At 44.3% G+C, this 23838-nt stretch overlaps 1 protein-coding gene across 1 annotated transcript in view; it reads right to left on the reverse strand.

Moving 5' to 3' along the window:
- Positions 1 to 423: 423 nt before the first annotated feature.
- The window catches only part of LOC309549733 (cytochrome P450 2G1-like), a 101646-nt gene continuing 78231 nt past the window's right edge, over positions 424 to 23838 (reverse strand). Inside the window, exons 8-10 of the mRNA XM_082250224.1 lie at positions 21566 to 21753; positions 993 to 1134; positions 424 to 896 (exon numbers count right to left, since the gene is read on the reverse strand). Coding sequence (XP_082106350.1) covers positions 706 to 896; positions 993 to 1134; positions 21566 to 21753 — 521 coding nt within the window. The 3' untranslated portion in view covers positions 424 to 705. The remainder of the gene's footprint in view (positions 897 to 992; positions 1135 to 21565; positions 21754 to 23838) is intronic.

Consider the following 23838-nt stretch of genomic DNA (forward strand, 5'->3'; position numbering starts at 1 on the left):
TGACCTAATTTTATGGGGTTAGTATACAAATATATTCGTACTTATATGGATACATGGTTTGGTTTGATTCAAAATGTATGTACGATAAACTGATATGTACCATTCTTTGTAGAAAAAATGTGCTGAAGGTCTCTCCGGCCCTGAAGGGCCTATTGCTTATTATCATGAGACATATGTATTGCCTAATTGGTAAATTGTATCAGTACCCCTTGTGGGAACACACATTTTATATGTAAAATTGTATGCATACACTTTTCCCTTTTATCTTTATGTATCAATAAACCTATGTTTTCTTTACAATATTATAGCATTTGTGACCATTCCTTCTTCTTTTGCCCTGAAAATCCAGTTTTCTTTTGCTTTTTTGAATTTTGACTGAGGTTGGGATGTTGTCCTATATCTCACGGTATTTTGCCAAGTGTGTAAGGTCAGGCAGTTGACATGACAGCACGATCAGACTTCATTTGACCTATCACCAACACTCAAGCTGTAGTGTTTAGCATAAACAAAGTAAAAAGTGGTGTCAGGAGAAATTTGTAGGACTTCTGGAGAAAAAAATATGTATTCTGAGGAAAAGGAAGTCTCAGTCTTTCAACTAAAATATGTGAGAAGCCTACAGAACCAAGTGATCATTCTTGAGAGCTGGAGAGGAAATGTTCTTTTTTCACTGGTGTACGTCTTCCAGTCTTTGTCTTGTATGTTCACTCATTTTTTTGTTCTTGGAATGGCTCTCAGATCGTAGGTGAGCCCCTTTTTATGGAAGTCACGTCGAAGAACCTCCAGGTTGAACGAGTCGGTGGGGTTTGCAGGTTGGAAGAAGAATTTTTGGAGTAGAGCAGTGAGGAATAGGAAGATCTCCATCCGGGCCAAACCTTCCCCTGGGCAGCTCCTCTTTCCTGGAACAACCAGAGAGCAGCAGAAAGAAGATATCACACGACCACATTACATGACAAAAGAAACCATTATGATTTATTTCTCTCTTAGTTTCTTACCTGTGGAGAAAGGGATCAGAGCTTCCTGTGGACAAAACTTTCCATTTTCATCCAGGAAATTCTCTGGATTAAAGTCATAGGGTGACTTCCAGTACTCTGGGTCTGATAGAGCAGAACAAAGGAGAGGAAATACGGTGGTCCCCTGTAACACATTGACAAGGAAGACATTATTGGCACAAGCATTTTTTTTACAAACATCCTACTCAACAAATTATTTTCATGTATTGAGCCCAGCATCAGATCTGGGTCTTGGAAACAAACTCATTACCTCTTATAGTGCAATAAACAATTTCGGAAATGTTAATGTATTTGTATTCCTTTAGATGCTTTAGTGCTATTACTAGGGTAGTTTAGAGTTCCCCGAAAAAAAGTGTCTAGGTGGCAGCGTGCAGCAGGAATAGTGCAGGGCTGTGCTGAGTCAGTCACCAACAAGTTTAGCTGTGCTTGATTCCAGCCAAGGAGCTGAGAAAAGGCTGCTGAGTTCCATTGTTTAGGAAAAACCAAGAGGTGAGCAGCCGGATCCCTCCACCAACTGTGAGGTGCAAAAGACTGTGGTCTACAGAACCTATTTTTTTTCTGAATTCAGCATTTTCCAGTAACAGTTAATGTTAAAAAAAGAAAAAAAAAAAAAAAAACATTTGATCCTTATATGGATCATTTGTCATCATCTGTCCCACCCCCTGTGCAAACCATTTTTTCTCCTTTGTCTCTCTCCCTATGTGTAGCTCCTTTCTAGGTAGGTGCTAGTATTGGTTAGATTAGTGCAGGCTCACTGTGTTCAGTGGAGCTGCATTTTATGTTGCTAGGTGAATTTAGTCTGAGTGTAACCAGTGTGGCTGAAATTGCTGTGTTAGGTAAACTTAGTTGTGCTCACTGTAATCAGTGCAGTTGCATGTGATTAGTTAGGTTTGCTCAGTGTTTCAGCTTCTGCTGGTTTGCCTGTTTCTTCTGCTTTCCAGAGAGTTTGAGAACTCTCAAACTCTGCTGAAGATCTAATCTGGTATCACTGGAGAAAGGTGTTGCATGGATGTTGGAAGGAGGCAACCAACTTTCCTTGGACATTTTGTGAGTACAGACTGCTTGAGATATCTTAGACACTTTTGGGCTGCTTTCACCCCTCTTATGCTAGAGAGTCAGCTGTGTGTGTTTGACCAAATGGGACATTGGCTAATGTCCTGAAGAGATTAGTCTATCCAGTTCTTTGTGAAGGAACTCTGCTCTCGGTGCTCTAAAGAAAGAAGCCTGCATTGACTGCTTCTACTTCAAGCCAAATTCACAGTTTTCTATATGCAATGACTTCGGCTTCAGCTTTACAGAAAGGAGCTTACTATCCTCAACCTGTACATAGTTCTGTTTTTGAGGAATCCCACTCAATTCCCTCAACCCTATCCAAGTTTCTCCAAAAATAAAATAAAAAAAGAAAACCCCAGGACTTGTTATTGAGCCAAAGAGTGACTGTGAACCTGTGCCTGGCTGCGGGGAAATCCACTGAGAAAAGAACCTGGGCAAAATTTCAGTGGCTCTACATTATGTATGATATACTTAGAAATTGTAATGGGATTAACAGTCGATTCGAACGTAAGCTCGACTCGAACATCGGGTGTTCGCTGAACACACGAACAAATGGGGCACTCGGCGGTGAGCGCCCCATAATGCACTGTGCATGATTGGCCAAAGCATGCACCTGACCTGTATGCAGGGTGCCTTTAGCCAATCATGGCTTAGGGGCTAAGTCCACGCCCCACACTATATAAGGCTGCTTACATGGCAGCTGTGTGTAGTGTATTTAGGAGTGGAGATTAGGCAGGGTAGTTAGTGAATTGTGCTTTGATGTTTAATGCAGTCAGTGTAGTGTAGTGTAGGGCCGATTCATCTTGTGCAACACAGTGTAGTGCATTCAGTGTAGTGTAGTGCTGTGCTGTGCTGGTTAATCTTGTGTAACAGTGTAGTGCAGTCAGTGTAGTGTAGTGCTGTGCTGATTCATCTTATGTAACACGGTGTAGTGGGGCCACTGAAGTGTTGGTGTATACAACACGTCTGTGTCACCCCACTGATCCCATTTTTTTTTCATTGATATTTTTTTTCTTTTCATTTTTATTTTTTTTGCAGCAGCATCAGGTTCTGTTGCTGCAATATTAGTACTCCCCCTTCTGTGTCGCAGGTGATATTACTTCTGCGTCAGCAGTGTTTTTTTTTTATGTGGCGCAGCAGCACTAATTTTATTTAGGGCGTATTTGCTGTCCCCCCTTTTGTGTCGTAGGTGCTATTACTTCTGCATTAGCAGTGGGTTTTTATTGTTGGAGTTTTATTCGTGGCACAGCAGGACTAATAATATTTAGGGCATAATTGCTGTCCCTCTTCTGCATCACAGGTGCTATTACTTCTGTGTCTGCAGTGATTTGTTTTTTTTTTTTTGGTGGCGCAGCAGCACTGATTTTATTTAGGGCAAATTTGCTGTCCCCCCTTTTGTGTTATAGGTGCTATTCCTTCTGCGTCAGCAGCGTTTTTTTTTTTTCATGGCACAGTAGGACTAATAATATTTAGGGTATACTTGCTGTCCCCCCTTCTGCATCGCAGGTTCTTTTACTTCTGCGTCAGCAGTGTTTTTTTCTTTTTGGTGGTGCAGCAGCACTCATTTTATTTAGAGCATAATTGCTGTCCCCCTTTTGTGTCATAGGGGCTATTCCTTCTGAGGCATCAGTAGGTTTTTTTATTTTGAATTATTTTTGTGGCGCAGCAGCTAAGGGCAGCCACCCTATTGCATCACACCACAGAGCTCTACAAGTGCAGGTCGCTGCTAACTCACTGCTGACCTCCAAAAGTTCATTGGTGTGGGTTTTTTTCAACACATGTGCAGCAGATCTCTGTCTGAAGCGGATCAAGTGTGGCCATCATAATAAAATGCAGACTTCTCCTTGCTCCTCATCTGGGATCTCTACCCCTACTATGCCTCAAGTCCTCTCAAAAACCTGCACTATGATGGATGATGGAATAGCATTGGGTGCCGCAGGTACTTGCACCCAATCTGCTAGCAGTACACCACTTGTTGATTTGACCAGCAGGCAAATTTCTCTACCCCAGTTGATGAACCGTAAAAAAAAATACTGTCCCAGCCATCCACATGCTCAGCATCTAAGTGCTAGCTTGGCCAAATTGCTAGCACTACAACTGCTGTCTTTTCATCTGGTAGACTCTGCCCCCTTTCATGAATTTGCGGAATGTGCTGTACCCCAGTGGAAGGTTCCACAAAGAAATTTCTTTTCACGTAACGCCATTCCAGCTCTGTACCATCATATGGAAGGCAATATTGTGGCCTGGTTGGACAGAGCAGTCAGCAGGAAGGTTCACATTACTGCTGACTCATGGCCCAGCAGGCATGGTCAGGGACGTTACATTTCCTTCACGCCACACTGGGTAACTCTGCTGGCAGCTGGGAAGGATGCAGGACAGGGCTCAGTGCTGGAGCTTGTTCCGCCACCACGCCTCCAAAACATTGGTGGTGTTTCTGCCACATCTGTCTGCTCCACCTCCTCCTCTTCTTCTTCCTCTATGGCCTCTTCTGCTGAATTGTCCTCTGAGCCAGCAGTGCTCCCTAAGCGGTCAAGGGGCTATGCAAGCAGTCAGGCTAAAAGATGTCACGCAGTGCTTCAGTTGATCTGTCTAGGGGACAGGAGCCACACCGGGCCAGAGATTCTGTCAGGTCTGCAGGGGCAGGCTCAGAGGTGGTTGATGCCACAGCAGCTTGAGCCAGGAATGGTTGTATGCAAGAATGCACCAGCTGTCTCTCCGCCCTCTGACAGGGACACTTGACACATGTTCCATGCTTGGCACATGTCCTGAATTTGTTGGTGCAGCGTTTCTTGAACAGGTACCTGGGCTTACAATATCTTCTGAGGCAGGCCAGAAAAGACTGTGGCCATTTCCAGCGTTCATACAATGCCAGTGCTCGGCTGGCTGACATTCAACAGGAAATTCAACCTGCCCACCAACTGCCTCATTTATGACATGCCCACCAGGTGGAACTCAACATTGGCAATGCAGCAGCGGCTACAAACGCAGCAGAGGGCCAGCAATAAGTACCTGTGTGAGTATGGCACAAGGACAGGTTCACGGGAGCTTGGCTTCTTTTTGCCACACCAGTGGCTGCTGATAAAGGATGTATGCACTGTCCTGTCACCATTTGAGGAGGCCACAGGGATGGTAAGCTGCGACGATGCATGCATTAGTGACGCTGTCCCTCTAGTCTTCCTGCTGGAGGACACGCTTCATGGAATCATGGACAGGGCATTTGAGGCAGAACAGCGGGAGGAAGAGGAGGACTTCCTTTCCTCACAAGGCCCCCTTTATGCACATAACATTCCTGTGGGGTCAAAAAACACGCAAGAGGAGGAGGACTGTGGCGGCATGGATGTAGAGGATAACATACAGCAGTCTTCAAAGGATGGTTTTCATTCCCTAGAACCAGGAGTTGTACGTGGCTGTGGAGAGGTTGCTCCTGACAATGTCATCCTTAGTGACCCAGAGGACTCAGAATCTTATGCCTCCTCAAACTTACGCTGCATGGGCTCCCTGATGCTGCAAAGCCTGCAAAAGGACCAGAGGATTTGTGGTATCAAGGAGAGGGATCATTAATGGTTTGCAACCCTTTTTGATCCACGTTACAAGGGTAAAGTTGGAGAGCTCATCCTGCCTTTACAGAGGGTGCAGAGTATGAAACATCTTGAGGAAGCCTTAAAGAAAAATTAGTGTTACACCTTTCCAGATACTGGGAGGTTACCATTTCCTGGACAATGTGCTTCTGAGGCTTTGTTCGGTCAAAGGAGGAGCGGTGGAGAAGGCGGCCAGCTGACCGATGCCTTTAAACAATTTTTTAGTTCTCAGCACCCAGGACCATCGGCAGCGTCTGCAGCAAATGATGCAGGATTATCTAGGGACAAGAGCAGACTTGGAGACCTTTCCTTGAGGATGGACCACTGGCCAGAACTTGCTCAATATGCAATCGATCTACTGGCCTGTCCTGTTTCCAACATGCTTTACAAATGGACATTCAGTGCTGCTGGAAGCCTTGTGGCTTTTGTTTCTAATTTTTAACAGCAGTGCCGTTCCTGTGCCCAGCAAGAGTAACTGTGAGGGGTTACAGTGTTCAGGCACCACCAACACCCAAGGCCCAATTTGTCTGCACCTGTATGAAAAGTATATGTAATTTCAATTTTTGTTTCTCATTTTAAACAGCAGGGTCTGTTCCTGTGCCCAGCAATAGTAACTGTGAGGGGTTACAGTGTTCAAGCACCACCAACACCCAAGGCCCAATTTTTCTGCACCTGTATGACAAGTGCATGAAATTTCAATTTTTGTTTCAAATTTTTAACAGCAGGTACCATTCCTGTGCCCAGCAAGAGTAACTGTGAGGGGTTACAGTGTTTAGGCCCCACTAGGAATGGGTGAACGGCTTGGGCCGAGCTTAAGTTTGGCCTAAACAACGCCCATTCAGGGTACTCGCCTAACACCTGAACTTTTTTGGCACTTAGCGGGGTTAAGGCTTCCCTGCTGAGAGCTGAATTCAAAAAATATTTGTAAAAGAAAAATGTAAATGAAACAAAATTTGGTTAAAGACAGCTTGGGGGGTCTTTTTTTTTAATTTTGGCATGGTGTTCCCCTTAAAACCCACACCAGACCCAAAGGACATATTATGGACTGGGGGGGGACCCTACATCATTTTTTTTTTAAAATATTTTTTTATCTGTATTGCCGGGAGCCGACAATACTTTACAGCCGCGAGCAAGTTTAAATTACATTTTTTCCTTTAGATATGTAAGGGGACCCCCCCAGGCACAATATAAAGGAATTTTTCAATTTTTTTGTTTCACTTTAAGCATCATTAAAATCACTGCACTGTAAAATCGATTGTTTTAAAAAATTTTTTTTTTTGCATTTATGCATGTGCCCCAGGGCAGTACCTGGGTCCCCATACACTTTTTATGGCAATAACTTTCTTAGAAGCCTTTAAAATGAGGACTTTTGATTTTTCATGTCCGTGTCCCATAGACTTTAATAGCGTTCTAATGTTTGCTAGAACTTTTCCCCTGTTCGAGATGTTCTGCTGCGAACCAAACAGGGGGGTGTTTGGCCCATCACTACTTAATAGTTATTAGTCATCCACTGTCCCACACCAACTAAATACTTGGCATAATTTTACTGTTAAAAAAATAAATAAATACTTGGCATCATACAGTATCTCACAAAAGTGAGTACACCCCTCACATTTTTATAAATATATGATTATATTTTTTCATGTGACAACACTGAAGAAATGACACTTTGCTACAATGTAAAGTAGTGAGTGTACAGCTTGTATAACAGTGTACATTTGCTGTCCCCTCAAAATAACTCAACACACAGCCATTAATGTCTAAACCACTGGCAACAAAAGAGAGTAAATCCCTAAGTGAAAATGTCCAAATTGGGCCTTATTAGCTATTTTCCCTCCTCGGTGTCATGTGAGTCGCTAGTGTTACAAGGTATCGGGTGTGAATGGGGAGCAGGTGTGTTAAATTTGGTGTTATCGCTCTCACTCTCTCATACTGGTCACTGGAAGTTCAACATGGCACCTCATGTTACATAGTTACATATTTGTGAGGTGTAAAAAAGACATCAGTCCATCCAGTTCGACCTATGATGTGTTTGTGTTTGCTGTTAACCGTACATTGTATACCCCTGTATGTTGTGGTCTTTAAGGTGCCCATCTAATAGTTTTTTGAAACTATCGATGCTCCCTGCTGATACGACTGCTTGTGGAAGAGAATTCCACATCCTTACTGCTCTGACAGTGAAGAACCCCTTACGTATTTTAAAGTTAAACTGTTTTTCCTCTAGTTTTAGTGAGTGGCCACGTGTCTTATTGTATTCCCTTTCTCTGAAAAGTTCCTAATGTGAAAGAACTCTCTGAGGATCTGAAAAAAAGAATTGTTGCTCTACATAAAGATGGCCTAGGCTATAAGAAGATTGCCAAGACCCTGAAACTGAGTTGCAGCACAGTGGCCAAGACCATACAGCGGTTTAACAGGGCAAGTTCCACTCAGAAAAGGCCTCGCCATGGTCGACCAAAGAGGTTGAGTGCACGTGCTCAGCGTCATATCCAGAGGTTGTCTTTGGGAAATAGACGTATGAGTGCTGCCAGCATTACTGCAGAGGTTGAAGGGGTGGGGGTCAGCCTGTTAGTGCTCAGACCATATACCGCACACTGCATCAAATTGGTCTGCATGGCTGTCGTTCCAGAAGGAAGCCTCTTCTAAAGATGATGCACAAGAAAGCCCGCAAACAGTTTGCTGAAGACAAGCAGATTAAGGAAATAGATTACTGGAACCATGTCCTGTGGTCTGATGAGACCAAGATAAACGTATTTGGTTCAGATGGTGTCAAGTGTGTGTGGCGGCTAACAGGTGATGAATACAAAGACAAGTGTGTATTGCCTGCAGTCAAGCATGGTGGTGAGAGTGTCATGGCCTGGGGCTGCTTGAGTGCTCCTGGCACTGGGGAGCTACAGTTCATTGAGTGAACCATGAATGCCAACATGTACTGTGACATACTGAACCAGAGCATGATCCCCTCCCTTCGGAGTTGGGGCTGCAGGGCAGTATTCCAACATGATAACGACCCCAAATATACCTCCAAGACGACCACTGCCTTGCTAAAAGAAGCTGAGGGTAAAGGTGATGGACTGGCCAAGCATGTCTCCAGACGTAAACCCTATTGAGCATCAGCGGGGCACCCTCAAACGGAAGGTGGCGGAGCGCAAGGTCTCTAACATCCACCAGCTCCATGATGTTGTGTGAAGCTCTGGTGAACTCCATGCCCAAGAAGGTTAAGGCAGTGCTGGAAAATAATGATGGCCAATTTGGACATTATAACTTAGGGGTGTACTCACTTTTGTTGCCAGAGGTTTATACATTAATGGCTGTGTTGAGTTATTTTGAGGGGACAGCAAATTTACACTGTTATACAAGCTGTACACTCACTACTTTACATTGTAGCACAGTGTAATTTCTTCAGTGTTGTCACATGAAAAGATGTAATAAAATATTTACAAAAATGTGAGGAGTGTACTCTCTTTTGTGAGATACTGTATATCATCATCTATCTCATCACATCTATGATTTCTGGCATCAGTTGACATGACCTTATCTGTTCTACCACCTCTGAGTTACTTGTCATTATTTGTTTTGCTGGTTGGGAAGTATACTGCAGTAAAGCAACATCTTCTGTCATTAGCATGCATGTTTGCTGTTCCTGGGAAAAGGTGGACCAGTTTTGCTACAGATGGTTAAGCTGCTTGAGCAAAACCATCATATCAGAGATTTCAAAACAACTGCACTATGAATGGCAAGGAAGGGGCCGATAAATAACATATTTACTGGCCCCTTCCCTGCTCTCCATCCTGACATATCCCCCATAGCAGCCAGTGGGAGAGGAGGGAAGTCAACAGCACTGTGGGGGGGGGGGCGCAACACACAGAGGGGCCCAGAGAGCAAAGGAAATTTGATGGACACTTGGGGGCGGGGGCGGGAGGGAGATTACAAGCACTGGTCTCCCTCTTCGTCTCTCCATGAAGCAGCTGAAAGCCGTGGGAATGGGAGGAGAAGCAGCTTCTTCATGAAAAGCCAAAGAGGGAGACTGGTGCTTGTAATCTCCCCCACCGCACCAATCATACCTGGCTGTCAGATTTCCTAGTTTCAGGAGGTACCGGGGGGCCTCTCATGGGGCCCCCACTGGCCCCCGGTCCTTAGGTAGTGCCCAAGTGGTCAGTTTGACCCTGCTGGGACTACATTAAGATAGGGGCCTGGAGCTGCAGCTCCAGCAGTCTCTACATTAATCTGGCCCTGCCTTGCGTGACAATGCTGTTCTTCAATAGATACTGTACAGTTAGTGAACGTTGTGAGCCTAAGACAGGAAGTGTATTACTGGCAGGATCGCAAGGGGAAAATAAAAGAAGAGAAAACAAATCATCAACTTGTAAGCAGGTGTAATTCAGCCTAGATAATCCTCCATGCATAGGTGGCATGGTTACAGCAGTCACTATGCAGAAAGGATGAAAGAGAAGAGGGTCTCTTGTTTGTCTGAGGCCTTCATGGGCGTCATCAGGGGATCAGGCATCTGACTAAATGCTGCTGTGCTGTATGACCTCTGCGACCATCTTTAGTGAGGGCAATGCAAATTAATAGCACTATCTCACTGCAGTTGGTGCCCATTTGTGAAATGACTAGAGTATCACGTACTAGGTGCTGGAGGTCAATGGAACAGAGAGGGCTTCCCTTGCGGCTAAGTTCCGGACTCCCCTGGAAGTGAGACAGGATGAGTCAGGCACAAATTAGCACAGGTCGTCTGTGCAGTTGCTAGCAGCAACACAGGTATCAAGCGGAAGAACAATCAGCAACTTCAGGCAAGGATTGGTTTCCTTATAAAGGCCCCTGGGTGCCAATCTTCAGTGAGGGAGTTTCCTGATTGTGTGAAGTGCGCATGCGTTCACCCACGTGCACGCGCTCATGTTTCTGTGCGCACAGCTGCGCACCAGTGCGCATGCACGCACCAAGGCGTATCTGTGTGCGTGCCAGTGCACTCCCATGGCCATGTAATGTGCTGGCGGGGATACCAGGTCTTCTAGCACCCTGAACGGTGCACTGACACAGGGACAGGAACCCACTGGTGTTGGCCAGTGTGGCTAGCATAAGGGAAGGTTTGAGGAAAGGTAGAGGAGGGACAGATTAGGGACCTTACGCCTAAGCTGCTACCTTGGACCTTTTTTCTTTCACCTCTTTGATGCCCTTGTTGCCACACCGCCTACCAGTCACCTTCTTTGTTAGATGCTGTCGGGTATCATAAATTTGTTAATGTGTCTTCTACAGTATTGAGACTGTGTTCTACAAGGTTCTCCTGTAAGGTACTGCCATACTGTGTTCCGCCTTTATATTTAGGTACTATTGCCACCTTGTTGGAACTTTGATTTAATACATTTTGCTGAATTTGTTGACCTGTGTGTACATTTACTCCAATTGAGTACCAAACATCTGGCCCCTCTTACAAACTGGTAAGCTTTTTTTTGGGGTTTATATATACTTTAATATCCTCTCTCTGCTAGTCAGATATACAGTTCATTTCCACTGGGTGATTGGCAGGTAAATGAATACTTTTTAAAATGAGGTCACATTGTTTAAAAGTTAATAGTTTACTAGAACATTCTGTATCTATATCCAGCATTGCGATACTGTATATTGTTTTTACAATCAGGCTGACTTATATAAATGCTGACCAAGCCATTTAATGTTCCCTATGCTCTGTCATTATATGTCTCGCCAACAAATTTCAACATGATCCGCCTGTTAACCCTTTCTATGTCATTGATATGTAGATGCCCAGATTATATTTAGCTGTGTCAATATTTGTTAACTGGACAGTAACACTATGATTAATTTGCGTGCCCAAATAATTTCTAAATTTTTTCAAGGACATATAAGGTTTTCAATTTAATTTTTATAACAGCCAAAGACCAGTTTTGTGTACTGCACTTAGCGCTTTTTATTGTAGGAGCACTTACACTCAAGTTTGTTTTTCTTTTACTCACATAGGTGGCAGGTGCAGGTTTTTCGGGGGCCTGCCCTGGTGTCAAGAAGAGGATCTGTGGCCATCTGGTCTTTTTCCTCTTCCTTGGGGATCTTTCTCTGGGAGAGCCCTCACAAAGTACTTGGGGGTCAGGATTTGGCAGGTCCCTAAGAAGCAGAGTGGACCTAGGTGGACTAAAGTAATTTGCTCCTGTCAAGATCTTTGCACCCCAGGGGAATTCTGGGATTGAAAATCCATTTATCTACCCCTATGCACTTTTTTCTGTGCATTGTGATTTTTACATTTCACTTTTTTGTTCACAGGGTTTTGATAAGCACCGCTGCCGCACCACAGAGCTCTGTAATTAATAAAAAAAAAAAAAAAAAAAAAAGGCCAGACTGGTATTTACAAGATTGGGAACCATGCCGGTAAGTTCGAAATGGTTAGTGAGAGCAGAGCCGCAGAAACAAAAAAAAAGTACACAGGTGCGCACACCCTTAATTTTAAGACAGACTAATGAATAAAGTTGACCTTTCAAGTTTCCATTAATACATTCCTGACATGTCATAATATACAGTGTAGGTACTGTATATATAATTTTTAAAAATCAAGGCAGATGTTGATTGATAGTAACCAGATTAAGGAGACTTAACCAACTTGGATAAGCAGCAAAATGTCTTCAACATTACAGAACAACTCCAGCTGAATATGACTAACTACAATTAGCTATAACATGACCTGGATAAACATGATCATTCACAGATATATCTCAACACCTGGGCTATAGCCCCGAATGTGCCCCCGAAAAGCCCCGGGTGTCATCTTTGAAAGAAATCATAAATAGCCCCGGGTTACTCAGTCCATCCTCTGCCCTGAAAAAAGAATTAAATGGTGTTCCCAAAATGGCCCTACCAAAGTTCCAAAAAAGGAATAAAATAATCCATAAATAATATAGTGTGCCTCCCCCGGTGACCGTTGAACAAAGCTAATGAATTAAAAAAAAGAAAATTAGGGTGAGGGACAAGGCGTCTATCAACCAGAAAGAGAAAAACTAAGGGCACTGAGGAGGCAATGAGTATGGATTGTGTAACAAAATAATTTATTAGGCACGCATGCCTGAAAAGATCATGGTAATACTGGTGACAATGTGTGGCACAGCAAAACAATAAAAACAGTTTAAAACCACAAACACATATACTGAATTGCCATGGACTGAATTGACTGTAATAACATGGTGTATACAAATATATACAGATAAGCCTGTGCTGACTCCAATAGCTGAAACACTTGGATGATCACTGTTCCATAATGACACAATGGATGGCTGAATGAGTCTGGATTCCCAAAAAGAAAAAAGAATACAGAAATAATGTGATCAGGTAGGGCAATGGTAGTTCCGCTATGAGGGGACTTTAAAGGTGGTTCCTGAAAAAGGTCAAAATGAAAGAATATAATACCATGATGCACCTATACCGTAGTAAATGAGTCCGGATGACCAGGAGGTGAAAAACAAATTCCGGGGGTGAATCCAAAGCAGGGAATGGTAATGGGACCACAGTCCAAGAAAGGGCCTCTGATGGAACAAATCAAGTTGTTGCCGTAATGGGAATTGATAACAGACACTCGGTGGTGAAATGAGAATATCAGACTTTTATACCTTTAACATGACCGATAGGTCGTGGGTAGCTGATTCAGTTATTCGTAAGGTGAAACAGGAATCATCCCGGGTACTGGTGTGGATATCAGGCTGATGGGTCAAGGGCAACTACCGTAGATGTCCATACCTCCGTGTAGAGCCGAGGGTCTGCTGGCCATGGCGTTCCTTGTGCGGCGTTCTCCTCCCGCGCTCACTCGGCCGGAATCCTGATGCGGACGTGCAGGTCCGTCAGCATCGGCCTGACGTCATGTCCGGCGCGGCGAGTATGGAGGCGGGGGAACAGCAGGGAAGCCGCCGTGCAGAAATCCCAGGCTTGTGGAGAAGGCAAATTCAGTGTGTGTAGGCAATTGACGCCAACGCTGACGCGTTTCACTGACTAAACGTCAGTTTCTTCAGAGCTAAGGGTGGGAATGTATGATGCTCAATTTTATAGTGGCAATAAATTAATTGATTGCCCAGGTGTATACAATCTACTGAAACCGGCAGAAAGTAACTACCATCCTTTTCCACTAGATGTCAGTACTTGGATACAAGATCAATTCATAATAACCAACAAGATAAAAGAGTTACATTAACATGAATCGAACCAGATTGCTGTTGATGCTGTGAGTGTATCCTGAAAGGGGTCACAAATTGGTTCTATTAATCTATTATTTATTGACAAAATTTCTCTCTCCCGCAGTCTATCAAGAACATCCAAATGGATTAACCCAGAGACCGCTAGACAGAGTGTGGCTGGGATGACTTACATCTGGATAACCAAATAGGGATAAACGTACATGAAAATCGTGGTAACGCCTAGTGGAAAGGATGGGTGCACTGTTTCCCATCGACCACACGCCGTGTCCGCTAGTAATGGGAGCATAAAGCCCAATAAAAATACAAGTGGATAAGATTAGTCACATCTTTTCACAATATAACAAACAGTTCTATGTAGTGTAGAAACAGTACATACAAAAGCTCACACCACTACTTATTTCAACTTGTGGGATACTCACTTCCCCCATATACTGCCACACAACACCTGAAGGTCAAATAGATATGCATATCTAATGTACCAATTAATTACATTCTGGTATATGGAAGACATTAGGTCAGTGAATTGTGTATATACCAGGATGATACCATATAACCAATTGAACATCAGTACATTAAATATAGGTCTACGGGTGCATCTCTTCACATAATGATGGAGGAAGGTTCAGGGGGATATGCATGGTGGAACAGAATATTGCCAGTCGTAGATGTCCAAAGTGCAATATGAGGTGTGAATATACCACAGATGGGACCCAAGTCAAAAATAATAAGATGGTCAGAAGTAGACTATAAGACGTAAAGATGGATGCAAAATATAAAATATATATATAGGCATCATCTTTTTAGTCCGGCTACTATTGCCCCCTCTTTTGGCCCTGCCTCAGAATGTTGTGAGGATGTCACAAAGGTCAAGTTGTTAAGAAAGGTTGTAGACTAAATTTGATGTTCAGGCCCTGAGGTGCAAGTGACCCCATCTTGTAAATCCATAACTTTTCTTTTTGTAACAAGATGGTGTCGAAATCACCTCTCCTTGCTGGTAGCTTTAGGGCGTATATATCTCTCACTAATAGCCCATCGGGATTGGCATTATGGTGTTCCAGGAAATTTAATGGAATGGTCTTATTGTCTACTTTTTTCTTAATGTCAGCTACATGTTCCGCAATTCGGACCTTCAACTGGCGTTTGGTTTTGCCAATAAATGACTTGTTACATGGGTAGATGATTTGATAAATAACACGTTCCGTTTGACAGTAAATGAAGCTGTTGATCATAAACTCCTCCTGTCCATCACAGCTCAGGAAAGATTTAGATCTGATCACAAGCTTACATATAGAACATCTTCCACGTGTAAACGTACCCTTCAGCGGGGGTAATGATGTCAGCCAATTGTCGCTTTTTTAAGATCTAACAAATTCGGAATGGGATAAGCTGTCTTTTAAATTTTTAGCTCGTATGGCCAGCAGACCCTCGGCTCTACACGGAGGTATGGACGTCTATGGTTGCCCTTGACCCATCAGCCTGATATCCACACCAGTACCCAGGATGATTCCTGTTTCACCTTCCGAATAACTGAATCAGCTACCCACGACCTATCGGTCATGTTAAAGGTATAAAAGTCTGATATTCTCATTTCACCACCGAGTGTCTGTTATCAATTCCCATTACGGCAACAACTTGATTTGTTCCATCAGAGGCCCTTTCTTGGACTGTGGTCCCATTACCATTCCCTGCTTTGGATTCACCCCCGGAATTTGTTTTTCACCTCCTGGTCATCCGGACTCATTTACTACGGTATAGGTGCATCATGGTATTATATTCTTTCATTTTGACCTTTTTCAGGAACCACCTTTAAAGTCCCCTCATAGCGGAACTACCATTGCCCTACCTGATCACATTATTTCTGTATTATTTTTTCTTTCTGGGAATCCAGACTCATTCAGCCATCCATTGTGTCATTATGGAACAGTGATCATCCAGGTGTTTCAGCTATTGGAGTCAGCACAGGCTTATCTGTATATATTTGTATACACCAGGTTATTACAGTCAATTCAGTCCATGGCAATTCAGTATATGTGTTTGTGGTTTTAAACTGTTTTTATTGTTTTGCTGTGCCACACATTGTCACTTGTATTACCTTGCTCTTTTCAGGCATACGTGCCTAATAAATAATTTTGTTACACAATCAATACTCATTGCCTCCTCAGTGCCCTTAGTTGTTCTCTTTCTGGTTGATAGACGCTTTGTCCCTCACCCTAATTTTCTTTTTTCAATCCATCCTCTGCCCTGACTCGCGGCCTGGCCAGCCCACCACACTGGTTGCTAGCATCGCCTGCCGCTTGGCGTCTAGCAACCAGTGAGGTCAGCCTTGTGTGGGGGTGTGTCATCACTCGTCATTATGTGAGGCTTCCCCTCCTCCCCCAGCATTCAGAGCGCAGGAGGATTTTAATTTCATCCTCCGCGCCTGAAATTGGCTCCACCCACCTCCCTGCCATCAGAGAAACTGACTGAAGCTGGACGGGGCAGGAAGGATTCAGCCGCGGGATGGATGGATGGATGGTGTCAGCGCCGGTTCCTGGACTTGGTAAGTGTTACTGGCTCTGCCCCCCTCCCCCCCTCTCTCACTACTACCCCCCTCTCTCACTACTTCCCCCTCCCCCTCTCTCACTACTACCCCCCCTCCCCCCTCTCTCACAACTTCCACCCCTCCCTCACTACCACCCCAACCCCCTCTCACACCACCACCCCCCTCACTCACTACTTCCACCCCCACCCCACACACCACAACCCCCCCTCCCACCACACACAACCCCCCTCGCCCCTCAACTCACAACACCCCCTCCCTCACTACCACTCACCACCCCTCCCTCACACACTACCCTTCCTCTCCACACACAACCCCCTTCCCCCACCACACAACAACCCCCCTCCCTCAATACTTCCCCCACCCCCTCTCTCACTACTACCCCCCCTCCCTCACTACCACCCCCTTCTCTCTCACAACCCCCCCTCTCTCACTACTTCCCCCTCTCTCACTACAACCCCCCCTCCCTCACTACTTCCCCCCTCCCTCACTACTTCCCCCCTCCCCCTCTCTCACTACTACCCCCCCTCCCTAACTACCACCCCCCCTTCCCCTCTCTCACTACTACCCCCCACCCCCTCTCACACTACTACCCCCCACCCCCCAACCCCCCCACACCTCACTACTACCCCCCCACCCCCTCTCTCACTACTACCACCCCTCCCCACTCTCACACTCCCCCTCCCCCTCTCACACTACTACCAACCCCCCTCCCCCTCACACACTACTACCCCCCTCCCTCACACTACCCCCCTCCCTCACTACCACCCCCCCACCCCCTCTCTCACTACCCACCTCCTCACAACAACCCCCCTCCCCCTCTCTCACTACTACCCCCCTCCCTCACAACTTCCCCCTCCCCCTCTCTCACTACTACCCCCCCTCCCCCACTCTCTCACTACTACCCCCCTGCCCCCCCTCTCTCACAACTTCCCCCTCCCCCTCTCTCACTACTTCCCCCCTCCCCCTCTCTCACTACTTCCCCCCCCCCTATCTCACTACTACCCCCCACCCCCTCTCTCACTACTACCCCCCTCCCCCTCTCTCTCACTACTACCCCCCTCCCCCCTCTCTCTCACTACTTCCCCTTCTCCCACTCTCTCACAACCTCCCACTCTCTCCTCTCTCCCTCTCTCTCCTTCCCTCCCTCTCTCTCCTTCCCTCCCTCTTTGCCCTTCTATCCCTCCCTCTATCTCCTTCTATCCCCTCCCTCTCCCTCTCTCTCCCTTCTATTCCTCCCTCTCCTTCTATCCCTCCATCTCTCTCCCTCTATCCCTCTCTCTCTCCCTCTATCCCCCTCTCTCCTTCTATCCCCCTCTCTCCTTCTATCCCCCTCTCTCCCTCTATCCCTCTCTCTCTCCCTCTCTCTCCCTATATCCCTCTCTCTCCTTCCATCCCTCTCTCTCCTTCCCTCTCTCTCCTTCTATCCCTCTCTCTCCTCTATCCCTCTCTCTCTCCCTCTATCCCCCTCTCTCCTTCTATCCCCCTCTCTCCCTCTCTCTCCCTATATCCCTCTCTCTCCTTCCATCCCTCTCTCTCCTTCCCTCCCTTTCTATCCCTCCCTCTCTCTCCTTCTATCCCTCTCTCTCCTTCTATCCCTCTCTCTCCTTCTATCCCTCTATCCCTCTCTCTCCCTTTATCCCTCTCTCTCCTCTCCCCCTCTCTCTCCCTGTATCTCTCTCTATCCCTCTCTATCCGTTTTTCCCTCTCCCCCTCTCTCTCTCCCCCATCCCTCTCTCCCCCTCTCTCCCTCTATCCCTTTCTCTCCCCCCTCTCTCCCCCTCTCTCCCTCTCTCCCTCCTTCTATCCCTCTCTCTCTCCTTCTATCCCTCTCTCTCCCTCTATCCCTCACTCCCTCCCTCTATCCCTCTCTCTCCCTCTATCCCTCTCTCTCTCCATCTCTCCCCCTCTCTCCCCTGTATCTCTCTCTATCCCTCTCTATCTGTTTTTACCTCTCCCCCTCTCTCTCTCCCCCATCCCTCTCTCTCCCTCTATCCCTCTCTCCCCCCCTCTTCCCCTCTCCCCCTCTCTCCCCCTCTCTCCCTCTCTCTCTCTCCCTCTCTCCCTCCTTCTGTCCCTCTCTCTCTCCTTCTATCCCTCTCTCTCCCTCTATCCCTCTCTCTCCCTCCCTCTATCCCTCTCTCTCCCTCTATCCCTCTCTCCCTCTATCCCTCTCTATCCCTCTCTCTCCCTGTATCTCTCTCTCCCCCTCTCTCTCTCCCCCATCCCTCTGCCCCCTCTCTCCCTCTATCCCTCTCCCCCCTCTCCCCCTCTCTCCCACTCTCTCCCTCCTTCTATCCCTCTCATTGGGTGGAGCTTGGGCGGGACTTGTGGGAGGAATTATCAAATTTATCTTCGGGCTGCAGCCCCTGGTCTTTTTACCACCTAGCAACGCCCCTGCTCAACACTGTATGTGCCTCCTTCCCACCTTCCATTGTGCAACACCTTATGTGCACGCTATGGCATAGATATGGGAAGTGGAGATATAGGGGTCCTAACCCCCAGATATTTCAGGGTTCAGCAGCTAGGCACTAGCATGCTGCTGACACCAGGGTAACAATCCAATCTGCTTTTGCATAACTACCATGTCCACTGGAAGAGACTTGACTATATCATCCCCTTTCAATGAGTGGAGTCCACAGGATGGTCCATAGACTAATGCACGTGTCTACCAGTGAAATTCACAGAACTGGTTTGATAAGCAACAGTGTTTAACCACTTTAAGACCACAAGGCCCTATTTTGTGATTCGGCACTGCGTGACTTTAACGGACAATAGCGCAGGCATGCGACACTGTACCCAAACGAAATTGATGTCCTTTTTTTTCCCACAAATAGAGCTTTCTTTTGGTATTATTTGATCGCCTATGAAATTTTAATTTTTTGCGCTATAAACAAAAAAAATAGTGACAATTTTGAAAAAAAAAAAACAATATTTTTCGCATTCTTTTATATGAAATTCTAAAAAAAATGTAAAATACAAATTTTTTAACAATTTAGGCCAATTTGTTTTCTGGTACATATTTTTGATAAAAAAATCGCAATAAGCATATTTTGATTGGTTTGCGCAAAAGTTATTGCGTTTACTAACTACGGGAAAGATTTATGTCATTTTTATTGTTTTTTCTTTTTTTTTTACTAGTAATGGCAGCGATCTGCAATTTTTTGTGGAACTGCGACATTGCCACAGACAGATCGGACCCCTAACTGACATTTTTGACACTTTTGGGGGTACCAGTAACATTACTACAGTAATCAGTGCTAAAAATAAGCACCGTTACTGTAAAAATGACACTGGCGGGGAAGGGGTTAACAGTATGGGTGATCAAAGGGTTAAATGTGTCCCTAGGGGCATGATTCTAACTGTGGGGGGCATGGCTTGTGAAGTCATCACAGAGACATGCGATCCTATTTTTTTTTTTTTTTTTTAAAGCCCGAAGCGTGTGAAATCACACTCAAAAAAGACTTAGCACCCGGTGCATAAAAAAGTGCACACACGCAAACGTGAACACACAAAAACTGCACAGGGTGTGCGAAAATGGTCTGGCCTCCGAAGAGGTTGGACCTATACCTTGATCCCCCGGGGCGCAAGACTCCTGACAGGGACTGAGGTACTTCCTATGGTTTGCCTGGCCGAGACCTGGCAAACACCGTTCTCCAGGGGGACTGCCGAAACAGCCCACCCCAAGTACTGGGTGGGGCTCCCCCGAAGGGAGACCCCCATGAGAGACATGCGATCCTATATAGCAGGGTCACATGACATCTGTGATCACTTCAGGGAGAAGTACAGATGGCTGTGTTTACATCAGCCGTCCTTCCTTCTCTCTCAGCTGCGGGAGATCACGAGTGGACAGCAGCCATCGGAGCCGCCTGCCACATGCACTAGCTTCCCAGCTGATGAGCGGGGGTGGGAGCGTGACTCCGGCAGCGCGCAATCGCCCCCTAGCTCATCCCAGGTGCCGTACATATACGGAACTTTGCCTGGGAGAGCCAGACTGCCGTTGTACATCTGCGACGTGCTGTCGGCAAGTGGTTAAATATGTTTAAAGGAGGTCATTATGTTTTTTGCCAATGGAAAGGACAGCCTAACTAATTTATGATGCACATGGTACTAGTAAAAAGAAGGGGTGGAGAAAAGAAAAGAGCACTGGAAAAGAGCAGAAAAGGAATATGAATTATGGGTGGAGGACTCTGAACTAGCAGTAAGGCTTGGTAAGACATACATGTGGGTTTAGTGCTGTGTATACACGTGTAGGGAAAAGAAAAGATATCCTGCTACAAGCTCAATTATCCAGGCTGCCACAGTGTATGCTGATATGGGGGCTAACTTACCCAAAAGGGTTTACATTCTAGAGAATTCCTTGCCTTTAGTTGGACTGAACAAGCCACTCAGATGAGGGTTAAAATATTTCCCAGCAAATACAGCAATTGTGATTGATTCTTACTAACATCTACTAGATCTCTTATAACCAGATGAATAAAAAATGTAACCACAGACCATAAAGTAAAGGCAGCACCCTGCACCCCTGTGATTTTTACCACATGGGAGTAATTTTCAAGGAGAGATTAGCCAACACGGGAGTTGTATAACAAGACCCATGGATTCCATTTTTTTAAAGGGACAATCCACACAATGTAATATTGCAGTTATAGCTGGACTTTGCTGGGCTCATGTATGTGTGTGGTTCCCGAGAAAGAGGGCACAGTTTACTACAGGTGGTAGGGCTACCTAAGCAAAACCATCACCCCTACACATGATATGATACCAGTTTCTTTCTTTTTCTTTAAGACATCATTGGGGACACTTTACTGCAGTAAACTAGGGGAAAACATTTATTGACTTAGGCATAAACATAGCCAGAGACTAGAAAGTAAAGGTGGGTACCCTGCACTCCTCATATGTTAAACCCAGAGGAGAATCAAATGAAGCGAGTCAATCTAGTTTAGATTGTGATTATCTGCTATGTTGCTCAAATGTCTTGCTATTATATTTATATGGCAGAAACCACTGATTTTTTTGAGTTATAGTACTCCTGACCCCTATAAACCAATATTCAGCTAAACCTATAATAAATTACAAACCATAAAGAAATTTAGTTTTAATGTGTTATTTATTGTATTGCATATAAGCGCTAAATAATAACCTAGTTTAATCCAGACAGCTTGCCTTAACACTCATTTAGAAAAGTGCCCAGATGGTTCTTACCTTGGGGATGGTAAAGCCGCGGAGGTTGGTGTCTTCAGTCACTATACGGGGAAGCCCTATTGGGGCAAGGTCTACATATCTCATAAACTCATGGATGACAGCATTGGTATACGGCATTTGGAAGCGGTCGGCCATGCTGGGCAGTCTGTCTGTTCCAATGACTGCATCTATCTCCTCCTGTATCCTCTCTAAGAAAGAAATAAAACATGCCAAAGTTTAATCATAGTGGAAATGAATAAAAATGTACATTTTTATTGTATCTAAAATTTCTTGTAGAGTCATTTTTCTTGATCAGTGATTATTGAGTTTAGAAATAGACCAATTTCCTTTTTTTTTTTAATTTGTATGAGTATTTTAATGTAGATCACATAGTTTCAGAATTCCTGAAATTATGATTTGTGAAGTGTAAGATTCTTTACCGACTGAACAAACCATGAAGATATTCAGCAGAAAAAAATGCAATTTGCCTAATTTGCTAATCCATTTGCTTATCATGAGTGAGAGAAAGACCGTGTGACTTTGTACAAAGGAGTTTATTTACTAAAGCTAGAGAGGACAAAATTAGTCACAATTCTGCAGAGAAACCAATCAGCTTCTAACCTCAGCTTGTTAAATTAAGCTTTAGCAATAAAACCTGGAAGCTGATTGGTTACTCTGCAGAATTGAGACTAATTTTGTCCTCTTTGGTTTTAGTAAATAAACCCCAAAGTTACAATGTGCAGTCTGAACACTGGGGGAGAGGAAATACTTCCTCTTATAGCAGACTGATGACCTCATCTACAATTAGGCATATGTATTGGAGTTAAGCTCAAGGATTGGTCTTTAGTAAAATAAAAAAATAATAATAGTACAGTTACTGTTGATGTATATTATGTCAGGAATGTAGATTCTGAAAGGCCCACTTTAAGAATAAATTTCTAATTTTTTAATTTTGAACTTTCACTGTTGTCCCTTTTCAACTATACTGGTTTGGAGGGCATTTACAAAAACTCTGTTGAATAAAGCCATCAAAAGTTTCACTTGCTCCATCTACAAAAAAAAAAATCTTATAAGATCCTATCCCCCTGGTATTTCACCACTTGGCATCTCCACGCTATGTAACCTTCATTTCTAACCTGTATTGGAGGTGTGGAGTGGAGGTGGGTACTTTTTTTTTTATATGCTCCACTATTGTGACATTTTGGAACACAGAACATTTTTTTTTTTTGAAAAATTATATTCTATTTATATATAAAATATATAAAAAAACAAAACAAATAATTTGTTAGGGTACCCCCCCCCCCCATTGTGCTGCAGCACATAAATACACATGTCGTTAAAAAGTCAGTCTTCTTGAAAAAAGACAGGTGGACAAAAGTTTATCTAGTTCAACCAATAAAAAAAATACACGCACAAATAGAAAACCTCCATATACAGAATCTTATACCTATGGTTGGTCCAGAGGAGGACAAAAAAAAAACAATAAAGCATGATCCAATTCGCTCTAGTGGGAGAAAAAAAATCCTTTGTGATCCCCAGGAGGCATTCGGATATTCCCTGGATCAACTACCCTTGGTGTTATTATCTCTAAAATATATATAAAATGTAAAAGAATGGGACTTTGTGTAAACTTTATAGGGTATGATACAGACAGACGAAAATCTAAAACTTAACATTTTATTCAGCATAAAGCAAAAATAATAATCAAAAAGACTTAAAAAAAATGTGTGCAAGTTAGCCATCCGAAGTCACTTGTCATATGGTCTTGAGCTCAGCTTGTAAAGGCTGACTCGTTTTGCTGAAAGCCCCGCTTCATCAGGACCTTGGATCTCAATATAAAAGTGCTGTAACAGTACACATAGATAAATTATCATTAAGGAATTTTATACAGAATCTCAAAAATACATATCATATGTCCATATCAAATAGCACAATGAATTAACGACAATTCATCTTTATCATATCCATTCTGGATGGGGAAGAGGATGAAGAAAACAGTAAAATGAATTTATGTGAAACAAAATTCCTGTTAATGTGCATGCGTATGCGCTGCACATTATGGGAATGTGAGAAGTGCTTGCAGCTGATAATACAGGTTTTTCGCATTTGATTTAGGGTTGCTCACAAGGGTTTTGGTTTATTTATGTGAAACAACCTTAATTAGAAAAAAAAATAAAAGAATAAAGAATAAAGAACATTTACACAGTAGGCTGATAAGGGAATGGTAGGTGGTATAAATCTGCTGCACCCATGAGGAAAAATCAATTCCAAAAATCACTCCTCATGTATAAAAG

Source organism: Pelophylax lessonae (assembly GCF_965119305.1).
Source record: "Pelophylax lessonae genome assembly, chromosome: 3".
NCBI classification, from domain to species: Eukaryota; Metazoa; Chordata; class Amphibia; order Anura; family Ranidae; genus Pelophylax; species Pelophylax lessonae.